The sequence below is a fragment of the Garra rufa genome, chromosome 22 (genome assembly GCF_049309525.1).
Source record: "Garra rufa chromosome 22, GarRuf1.0, whole genome shotgun sequence".
In the NCBI taxonomy this organism is placed as follows: Eukaryota; Metazoa; Chordata; class Actinopteri; order Cypriniformes; family Cyprinidae; genus Garra; species Garra rufa.
In genome coordinates, this window is record NC_133382.1 from 19,377,934 (window position 1) to 19,389,428 (window position 11,495).

Genomic DNA, 11,495 nt, shown 5'->3' on the forward strand with positions numbered 1-11,495 from the left:
TTTGAACAGTAGGATTTTTCACATTTTTTAAAAGAATGTCTTCTGCTCACCAAGCCTGCATTTATTTGATACCAAGTACAGCAAAAGCAGCAATACTCTCAAATATTTTTACTATTTAAAATAACTGCTTTCTATTTGAAAATATTTGAAAATGTAATTTATTCCTGTGATCAAAGCTACATTTTCAGCATCATTACTCCAGTCTTCAGTGTCACATGATCCTTTTATTTAAATTATAGAAATTAAATATTTTTATTTAACAAGGATTCTTCAAACTGATCAAAAGTGACGATATTGTGAGAAAATATTTCTATTTCAGATAAAAGCTGTTCTTATGAACTTTCTATTCATCAAAGAAACATTTTTAAAAATTCTACTCAGCTGTTGTCAACATAATAATGTTTTTTGAGCAGCAAATCAGAATATTAGAAGGATTTCTAAAGGATCATGTGACACTGAAGACTGGAGTAATGATGCTAAAAAAATCAGCTTTGAAATCACAGGAATAAATTACATTTCAAAATATATTCAAATAAAAAACATTTTAAATGGTAAAAATATTTCAAAATGTTACTGTTTTTTTGCTGTATTTTGAATCAAATAAATGCAGGCTTGCTGAGCAGAAGAGGCTTCTTTAAATCTTACCGTCCAACAACTTTTGACTAGAAGTGTATTTTGATTAAAAATTACAAGGTCATGTTTTTCATGAAACGTATAAATGGATAAATCATTCACCAGATCAATAATATGGATTTAGAAAACAAACAGAGAATTAGAAAACATTTTTTGTCTACTAGTTTCCTAGAATATTTCTACAATGATTACCACTGTATGAAGATTAGTTGCACATTTGTTTACTTCAATTTTAGAATGTAAACTTCAAAAATTAAAAAGTGTGGCAGTATTCAGACATGAATAACGGTTACACCACCGTACATAAGCACTAACTGTAACTAAAATATAAAGCAAGTCAAGGACAAATTAGGTTTGCAGAAATTGATTTTTCTATTTACAAAGTATGAAGAACGGGAAAGTAAGTTTATTCATATGTCTTAACATCTTAGTGTGTATCTCACTCTTGGTACTTCACTGTTTACACCAACGTAATGCTAACTTCAACCAATAATTTAGTGTTTTGTCATAAGTCTAATGTTGTTAAAAACTGTATGACGTTCTTTACATAATTGTGTGTTCTGCGGAACGCAAAAATATGTATTATGACATTCTGACTCATTCATGTTCATTGTATTGAAGAAAACACAATGAAAGTAAACACTGACTAGTGAGAAAAAAAGTCAGTCAAATCTGAATCAACATTGGGGCGTGTAACGTTAAATTACACAATTTTAATTGTTGGGTGAACCGTTAATCATGTCAAATACATTCAGCGTTTATTTTTCGTGTTATACGTTTACCTTCTTTGGAAGAGTAACGTTATCATAAATTTAGTTGAGTCAAATAGTTGAACTCCGAGGTAAAATTAGTAAGGAAAAAAACGAAGTAACGTTACCAAAAACCATCGGCAACTTACCAATAACATAAACGCAGATTTAAAACCATTTGCTGAGCACAAAGGAAAACAAATGAGAAGCAATTCGGCCTTAATTCTTCAAAGCCATCGTTGCTGCCCGTCATCCATGTTTATATTCCAGCGCCGTTGATCTCTGTTGGAAAATCTGCGCTCAGTCCTTTTATATTTGTTCCCATGTAGTAATTCACCACGTCTTCGGACCGTTTACAGTGTATTCACGGCAGTTCTAACGGATTTAATATCGAATCTTATTTGGATTGTCGTTGAAAGGCAGTTCCTTTTTTCCCAACTCCCCTTGCTGTTGAATAAAATCTCTTGCGGATTAGTTTAACGGGGATAAAAGTGGAAAGCGGCTGTGAAGTCTGCTACGCCAAGCGGACCTTTCGTTTTCTTTTTTCTAAAATGGGTTGTAGCGTTACAAACTTCAAAATAAAAGTCATTACGTTAGTGACGCAATTTACAGTAAATACTGTTTTTTTTACGAATTATGTAATAGTGAACGTCGTTTGCTAGAATTGTACAAATGAATGCTTGGTATTGTTTAATAAATAGAATTTGATTCAAATTTATTTAAAACTAGAAGAGCTCATGTACATTATTAGTTGAGTAAAAACGTAATGGTCTTTTTGTATGTCGGAGACTCGACTGAAAGTTGCAAACTAATTTGTATTAATAATTAAAATTTTGTGTGTGTCTGTGTGTGTGATTTGAATTATTAATACAAATTAGTTTTAGTTTAGTTAGCAACTTTCATCGATTTCAAGCCATTTTGACGTACAGTTTTGCGCAGAAAGTTGTTGGGAAAAGATAATAATGAATGATTTTACTTTTACTTCGTTTAATTTAAAGCAGTAAAGCTTAGAAATGAAGTTTTATTATGTGAATCGCTTCAGTTACTCAAAATGGCTCTTTTCCCACTTTTCACGTTAACGTGTTATAGAGCACTTTTTTAGTGTTTACATGGTGGTACCGATTTATACGATAACCGTTGGAATTTTAATAATCCATTCAGAAAGATTTAGATAAACTGGAAGTAAACAGCTCTTGTCTTGACTTCATACGCCAGCTGTGTAAAAATGTTTAGTGTTAAAATAAATGAAACAATTATACTTTTGATATGTGTTTATTTATAAATGAGGTTGTCATGGATAATGTCAATGCAGGAGTCTTCATATCAAATTACACCACGTTGTTCAGCTGTGTAATTGTAAGAGTGGAATTCAGGCCTTTAATAATGCTCAAATTGATCTTTATGTTAGTTCACTACAGCCCATATTTATATCAATAGCTCCAACAATTCAACTCCTATCTGTTCGATGTACAATCTTGACACATCCATTCAGTGATATCTACAGGCCAAACACCAGTCTGACTGCAAACAACATTCTTGGAAATTCATAACTTTTGCATATTTAAAATACTTAACATGGAAAAGATGGTTCCACGAAACCTCATACATCATTAAGGTGTCAACATACAACACTTTTTGTGCAAGGGATACATTTGTTACACTCTATCAATATTCAATTTTAATTTTACAGTCCAACAAGCAAGTCCTTCTTTTCTCTTGGCGTTTCAGACAAACAGAGAACAACCAGAACCTTCATCAGGTCGCAGGTTTAAATTCTCTTTTCCACTTCCACTGTTTGAGTCTTGTGATCCTCGATAAACTGTAGCTAGCCACTGTCCACATGCGTCTGTATCTTCGATGTCTCATTCCAACAGCAACAACCTGCAGTGCGTGAGGACGGGGGAGCACTTTGTCTGTTACAAAAATGTGGTTCCTTCCTTTCTGCTTCTTGCCTCCGTCGCACTCCCGTTTTACATAGAAAGATGATTATAAATGCTTTAGGGGAGTTGTCTGTTGTAATCCTGCAAAATGAAGTAAATGTAAACACACTTTAGCAAGTTAATTACATAAGAGTTTTGGGGGAAAAAAAACCTTTTAAATACTGAAACCTATTTATTGTGCAGTATAGAGTGTTTTAATGACGTGTCATTAATCTGCCATATTAGCAACACTGAATGTAAACAATGCTACTGAACCAAATGAAACTCACATATTTTGCTGATTGTTGCTACTGAAAATAGTCAATTATTGTCATGTTTTGACCTGTACGTATCGGTCTGATGGGGAAAAACATTTGTAGTACTACAGACTGCCAAAAGTTATAACAAATCAAGGAGAAGAGTGCAAAAAACCGAGGAACAAAAGGCGTTTGTGGTTGGCCAAACTGAAGGATTTCCAGGACAAAATCTGAACAACATTTGTGCTTGTTCTTATCATTTCCAGTCAGATAGGTGAAATATTAGGCTAATATTTTAATTAATACTGCTTTTGCGTATCTTCACCAGCTATTAACTTTAGTTTGTCAAAATATTGCGCCCTTTCCTGCTTACTAAGTCCTCCTCTATATGATTTAGCAGCTTCCACATGTTTTTCCTGTGGTTTAGACAGCATAAATTAGCAGAACAACATCTTCAGTAGTATATTAACCGTGCAATCTATGCTGTTGTTTACATCCGAGTATCGCCAGTATGGCCGCGCATCCGGGTAGCTGACCAAATCGTGATGTATGTGCAAACTATTTATAGTGGTTGGGTCAAAATGACTGTTTTTTGTTTTAATATATTTTAAATGTAATTTATTTTTGGCAAAGCTTAATTTTCAGGAACCATTACGCTAGTCTTCAGTATCACATGATCCTTCTGAAATCATTCTAAAGCTGATTTGGTGCTCAAGAAACATTTCTTATTATTCTTAATGTTGAAGACAGTTGTGCTTCTTAATATTTTGTGGAAACGGTGATTTTTTAAATTTTGAAAATCTTTGAATAGCAAGTTGAAAAGAACAGAATTTTAATTTATGTGATGAAATTTTATGTCATGTCATAAATGTCTTTACTGTCACTTTTGATCAATTAAATGCATCCTTACTAAATTTTTAATGAGGAATTATTCATTTATAAATATCACAATTTTAGGGAGATGTATCATTTCACATTTTACAACCTGAACTAACCATCCCTAACCTAACCATCATAAAAGGTTTCACTGATATTAAACATATTGAACTTGAACTCTCTAATGTCATTTCCTGTTGTTTTTCTTAAATGTATTTTCTAAAAAATAATATTAATAAAAAAAAGAGATTATATCAAAACAGTTGCTTTTTTTATTATTACGATATCAGGACAGTTGTATTTCCCTGACATTTCTGACTTTATACATTGCCTTGCAAAAGTATTCATTCCCCTTCATTTTTTACATTTTTTGTTGTTGCAGCCTTATGTTAAACTGATTTAAATTACTTTTTTCCACATCAATCTTCACTCCATTCACAATAACGGCAAAGCAAAAAACAAGTTTCTAACATCTTTGCAAATGTATTAAAAATGAATAACCTAAATGATTCCATTGCATAAGTATTTATACCCTTATCTGGGACAGTTGAAATTTAGCTCAGGAGCATTCATATTGCTTGTAGATGTTACTACAATTCACTACAAAGTTAACCTGTGACAAATTATTTGAATGAGTATGATTTGGCACACACTTCTTAATAAAATGTCTAACAGCTGAAAATGTATATCAGAGCAAAAACCAAGCCCTGAATTCAAAAGAAAAGAACTGCCTGTGGATTGCGTCAAGACAGATCTGGGAAAGAGCTCAGAAAAAAATCTGCTGCACTGAAGGTTCACAGAAGCATGTAGCCTCCATTATCCATAATGGAAGAAGTTTGGAACAACTAGGACTCTTCCTAGAACTGGCCTCCTGGCCAAACTGAGCAATTTATGGAGAAGGGCCTTGGCTAGAGTGGTGACCAAGAACCTGATGGTCACTCTAGTGGAGCTCCATGATCATATATGCAGATGGGAGAAACTTACAGAAGGACAAACATCACTGCAACACTCCACCAATCCGGTCTTTATGGCAGTTTAAGGGGCAACCCTAAGCCCCTTCTCAGTGAAGACACATGAAAACACACTCAGAATTTGCAACAAAGCACCTGAAGAACTCTCAAATTGTGAGAAATAGGATTCTCTGGTCTAACGAACCTCATCACCTGCACAGTAGCATCCCAACAATAAAGTGTGATGGTAGTAGCCTCATGCTGTGGGGCTGTTTTTCAATGGCAGGGACTGAGGAACTCGTCAGAGTAAAAGGAAAGCTCAACACAGCAAAATATAGAGATAGCCTTAATGAAAATGCAGCCCAGAGCATTCAGAACCTCACACTTGTCAGAAGGTTCACCTTCCAACAGGACAATGACTCTTAGCACACAGCAAGAGTGGCTTATAGACAACTCTGTGAATGTCCTTGAGTGGCCCAGCCACAGCCTGGGCTTGATCCCAATCAAACATTTCTGGAGAACCTGAAAATGTCTGCCAGCCCCCATCCAAGCTGACAAAGCTTGAGAGGTGAAGAGATGAGAAAAAATGGCAGATAATTGCCAAATGCAGATGTGCCTTGAGGCTGTAAAGGTGCTTCAACTAAGTACCGAGTTAAGGGTATGAATACTTATGCAATGTACTCATTTCAGTGTTTTATTTTTATGAATTTGCAAAGTTGTCACAAATCTGTTTTGTGCTTTGTCATTATGGTGTACGGAGTGTAGACTGTTGTGGAAAAAAGTAACTTAAAACAGTTTAACATTAGGCTGCATCATAAAATGTGAACAAAATGAAGGGGTACGAATACTTTCGCAAGGCACTGTAACAGAAAATATCCTAATTAATTTTAATTCAAAACTTAAAAACAAGCTATATAAGAGGTGTATTGTGTGTATGAAAAGTCAATATTTGTACGAATTGCATTTCAGTGCATTTTGGATAAGCGAAACGAAAAATCCAGACCAAGAAAGAAAATCACTAACCTCCTAAAAACAGTAAATGACAGAACTTGCTCATTTCCCCATGTGTTCGAATGGAACGCTGACCTGTGTGAGGAAGACAGACAGGTCAGAGCAAAAACAAATATCAGGGAATTAAGCGAAAAGCCAGTACGTGAACGGAAACCTGTGGGGGAGTGATGCGGATCTGATCATGACGGAGAGGGAGGTCAGGGGAGGCATTGGCAGGAGCACCGCGGTGCAGCCGTAAACACACTCTCCTTTCCCGCTCAGCTCCTCGACCTGCTCTTGGAGATGCGTTCCCTGAAAAACAAAACAACAGGTAAGTTATAAATGCCGATTTCAATAACCAACAACACAGAAGGTCAGGCGGATGTGGTTTCATACGGAGGAGAAACCACGTACTTCAAAAATAACCTACTTATAAATAGAACAGACATCAATAACACCTCCGGTCATCCTTAGACTTACCAGACTGTGGCACACGGGAGGCAGGTGTTGAGCTGGCGGGGTCTGGGCCGTTGCGCACCCTGTTAGGAGCTGGGAGGTTGGGGCCGGAGGGCAAAGCACGAGCCGCGGATCCCGGCGGTCCGCCTCCGGTCCTTTCATCCCTCTCCTCTCCCTCACCCCTCTGCTCCTTCTCTTTATCTTCTGCTGTCCTGCTAGAGCCCTGACACAGTCAGAAAAACCCACAAGGTGAGCAATATTTAAACTACACCACAAAAATGTAAAATGTTTAAAGAACATACAAATTTCAGCATGTTCCAGTCAAACACATAGTCGTATGAAAATCCCTGTCTGTGGAAAAGATTCCTGAACAGCTGTCTCAAATAAGAGTAGTCCGGTTTGTCATCAAACCGAAGTGAGCGGCAGAAGTTCATGTAGGTTGAAAATTCAGCTGGGGATGTATTAGGAAAAGAAAACAGAGTTAAATGAGAAATGTAATTTCATGTCATCTAGCTAATCAAATTGCATCTACTCACATGGATAGCCCTTGCAAAGAACCTCAATAGGAGTTGACATCTTTTTCTCGCTGATTCGCTCATACTTTTGTCTTTTGGTGGCTGCTTTGAGGCCTTGCCAGGGCAGAGAACCCAAGTTGAAGTACATAAGAACGTAGCCAAGGGACTCGAGATCATCCCGTCGAGATTGCTCTGTGGAAACAGAAGGTAAATATAGAATAACCCAAAATAAAGAGTCCTCTTTTATCAGCAGAATGCATTTCTCTGGTGCCCTTACCAATGCCCAAATGGGTGTTAATGGAGGCATAGCGGGCAGTGCCAGTCAAGTTCTTATTCTCACGATACGGGATGTGCTGATGTGTGCGGGCGTCGCGATACTTTTTGGCCAAGCCGAAGTCTATGATGTAGACCAGGTTTCCCTTCTTGCCAAGCCCCATCAGGAAATTATCAGGTTTGATGTCTCTGTGAATGAAGTTCTTGGAGTGGATGTACTCGATTCTGCTAATCTGGAAAGAGTAAACATCAAACAGTTGTCCCAGATGTATAAAATCTATATTAAATTATGATCATTCATTTTTTTCTGGGTTAAAATGATGTTTTAGCACTACATATTTAAAATTTGATTGATTGAGGAGGTTTTGTATAGTTTTTCTTAAGAATATTGCATTCCATTACATAAAACTAATACCAGTCAAAAGTTTTTGAACAGTAAGAGTTTTAATGTTTTTAAAGAATTCTCTGCATTTATTTGATCCAAAATACAGCAAAAGTGGTATAATTATAAAATATTTTACTATTTAAAATAACTGCTTTCTGTTTGAATATATTATTAATATAACATATAAAATGTAATTTATTCCTGTGTTAAAAGCTAAATTTTCAGCATCATTACTCCAGTCTTCAGTGTTACATGATCCTTCAGAAATAATTCTAATATGCTGGCTTGCTGTTCAAGAAACATGTATTATTATTATTATTATTATTATCAATATTTAAAACTGTTGAGTACATTTTTCAGGATTCTTTGATGAATACAATGATCCAAAGATCAGCATTTATGTAAAATAAAAAGCTTGTGTAACATTATACACTATACCATTTAAAGCTTGGAGTCAGTATATTCTTTAGGGAAAGAACTTATAGAAATTAACACTTTTATTTAGCAAGTATGCTTTAAATTGATCAAAAGTGATGATAAAGACCTTTAATCTTACAAAAGATTTCTATTTCAGATAAATACTGTTCTTCTGAACATTCTATTCATCAAAGAAACCTGAAAAAAAAATCTACTCAGCTGTTTTCCATATAATAATAATGTTTTTGAGCAGCAAACCAGAATATTAGAATGATTTCTGAAGGAGCATGTGACTGGAGTAATGATGCTAAAAATTCAGTTTTGAAATCACAGGAATTATTTACATTTTAAAATATATTCAAATAGAAAACAGTTATTTTAAATAGTATAAATATTTAACAGTTTTACTGTTTTTGCTTTACTTTGGATCAAATAAAAAGCTTGGTGAGCAGAAGAGACGTCTTTAAAAACATTAAAAATCTTACTGTTCAAAAACTTTTCACTTGTAGTGCATATAAGTTTCATATAGTTTTTTTTACATATCAAAAACGTGCATTTATGACCCTAGGGCATTGAAGATAGTTGCTATTGCATTGCTACTCAACTGCTATGATATTTTGGGGGTTTAAGCATGTTGCTATGCGGCTGTTAGGGTTTTCGATTTGATATTCCGATCCCTTGATATGCCTCAGGTCCTTCGTTCAATATAAATATATAGGATTTTTGCTCATTAAGTATTATCACTTATTAAAATAATACAAAACTCCCAACAACAAGACAAAAAGGCCCGGTTTCATAGACAGGTCTTAGTCTAAGTCAGGATTAGGCCATAGTTAAGACATTTAAGTAATTTTTATAAACGTTCCTTAGATAAAAACATTACTACTGTGCATCTTGAGAAAGGAAACACTGATATATTTTAATATCAGTCAGTGCAAGTTTCTTTCAGTTGAAACAGCTCAGGCCTACATTTTAGTCTAGGCTTAAGCCACATCTGTGAAACCAAGGGAAAGTGTCACATCCGTAGCAAAAACCGTGCAGGACGGGGTTGTTCAAATAACCAACCCTAAGTATAAGCACAACTATGACTTTTTTTGCTTTAAGATCTGTTTTAAATATACTTTCAATGCAATTACCATCTGGTCTGCCAGCAGCAGGACTGTTTTAAGTGTGAATTTCCTCGAGCAGAAGTTGAACAGGTCTTCCAAGCTCGGACCCAGGAGCTCCATCACCATGACATTGTAGTCCCCTTCAGCACCACACCATTTGATCGAGGGAATCCCAACTAAGGAGATTGAAGAAACATGTCTAGAAACCTATTCGTAGCATCAAAAAGCAAACTGAACGAAATCCGTTCTCACCTCCACCTTGCATCATCTTATAGAACTTGCTCTCAATATGTAACTGTGGATGCTTAGTCTTCACACTCTCCAGTTTAATGGCTACCTCCTCTCCTGATGTGATGTTTGCACCTGAAAGATTTTCGTTTTAAACATTAGGACGACACTTCACACCACAAAATCTCCATCAGTAGTGAGTTAGTGTAAATAATATAATTTTTACCCAAGTAAATATCACCGAAGGAGCCACTTCCAATCTTTCGCCCAAGACGGTATTTACTCCCAACACGCAACTCCATGATTCCTTCCCTAAAAGCAGCCTTGGAGTCACACAAAATGTTAGTGTGATGTAGATCAAACACATTAGTCTCAAACAATTAGTCAGATCTGCATTTCAGCACACAGCAGATGTAAATAGGATGCTCACTTCAGCATTTCTCCCAGCCTAGATTTAATTCACATTTCAGATTAAAAAAGGCTGCAAATGCAGTCAGCACTGGCAGTCATGCATCTAACATCTGACATCTGAGTCATGTGATTTGATCCGAACACAGTTGCTGTTCATTTCCTACGAACTTGCAACGAACAGGTTAATATTTAATCTTAGACACCATCGCTGATTATCAATGTGCATATTATAAACGTTAGAATGAGGAATCTATAGAAAACGACCTATTTTCGTGAGTGTTTTATGGCGTTTGCATAATTGAACACACAAGACGTATCTGTCTTCAGCGATTTTCAGCTAATTTTGTAGCAGCCGCACCCAAGACCATGTTGATCCCGAGATTTCACGAACTGGTGCTGACGTTTACATTTATTCAGGACAGCTAAATGAATGCTAAAGACCCATGTCCTGATATGACCTTAAAGCTGTAACATCTTTCTTACCTAACGTAAGGGTGGTGGAAAAGTGAGGCTGGTCGACAGGCTTGCGCTCGTAAGACAGGACCCTGGACAGCGAAGAGTGCAAGCGTAATTTTAAACGTCTCATCACAAATGTAATTCCAACCACTGCTTTCCTCCTCAGATTTTAAATCCTTGATTTCATATCTCTGCACATGGATTGACCTACTTGCATTAGCGGGCTAGCGAGCAGCAGCCTCCCTTGTTTGTATCCCAGCGCACTTCTCACAGAAATGATGTCATTCACAAACTAGCGGAAGGACCCGGATCACTTCAAGGGGCCGCGCGCTTGACGTGAGTACGCAGCTTCTCTTCCACCCACACGGACGAACTACAACGCTCTATTTAATCAGCGAAACTGTGTTTTTTATATTTTTGTAATTTAAAAAAATATTTTTTTTGACATATGGTAAAAATGTAATAATGTTAATAATATACAATCATTTCTGATTAAGAAACGGATTTTGGTAACCTCGGTATTTTAAAACAAACCAATAAGCCCCAGGAAGCTGTGGTTAGGCCTCTTAGCTGTTATAAATTCACTGTAAACCATGGCTTCTTGGGGCTTATTGATTTAATAAAATGGTTATTTCATATACATAGTAGGTTTCACAAATTAAAACAAAGCAAATTGTAATGATATTAATAAAACAAATGAAGTTCCTCTGAAATAGTTGTGGTTGCAACAAAGTGGTTGCACAGATGTAAACAAAGGTGTACGTTTTAGAGTAATTTATAACAGCTTCGAATGCGGCTCAACTAATCAGAATCCAGGACCGGAATTACCCATTTTATAAAAAAAGCAATAAGCCCCGTGAAGCCGTGGTTT

The 11,495-nt window shown here is 36.0% G+C and overlaps 1 protein-coding gene across 1 annotated transcript; it reads right to left on the reverse strand.

Moving 5' to 3' along the window:
* Nucleotides 1-2,641: 2,641 nt before the first annotated feature.
* On the reverse strand, nucleotides 2,642-10,911 carry LOC141297598 (casein kinase I-like). Its single transcript, XM_073828015.1, has 12 exons — nucleotides 10,836-10,911; nucleotides 10,652-10,713; nucleotides 9,984-10,080; nucleotides 9,782-9,892; nucleotides 9,557-9,705; nucleotides 7,623-7,851; nucleotides 7,367-7,537; nucleotides 7,133-7,281; nucleotides 6,855-7,053; nucleotides 6,550-6,686; nucleotides 6,408-6,470; nucleotides 2,642-3,403 (listed from the first exon to the last, which is right to left on the reverse strand). The coding sequence occupies exons 3-11, from the start codon at nucleotides 10,057-10,059 to the stop codon at nucleotides 6,438-6,440; spliced, it is 1,254 nt and encodes a 417-aa protein (XP_073684116.1). The 5' UTR covers nucleotides 10,060-10,080; nucleotides 10,652-10,713; nucleotides 10,836-10,911; the 3' UTR covers nucleotides 2,642-3,403; nucleotides 6,408-6,437.
* Nucleotides 10,912-11,495: the final 584 nt, after the last annotated feature.

Coding starts and splice junctions, on each gene's coding strand:
- LOC141297598 (XM_073828015.1), bottom strand. CDS start 10,059: ATGGAGTTGCGTGTTGGGAGTAAATACCGTCTTGGGCGAAAGATTGGA. Junction 7,538..7,622: donor TAACACCCATTTGGGCATTG/GTAAGGGCACCA, acceptor CTGTTTCCACAG/AGCAATCTCGACGGGATGAT. Junction 6,471..6,549: donor TCCGCATCACTCCCCCACAG/GTTTCCGTTCAC, acceptor TTCCTCACACAG/GTCAGCGTTCCATTCGAACA.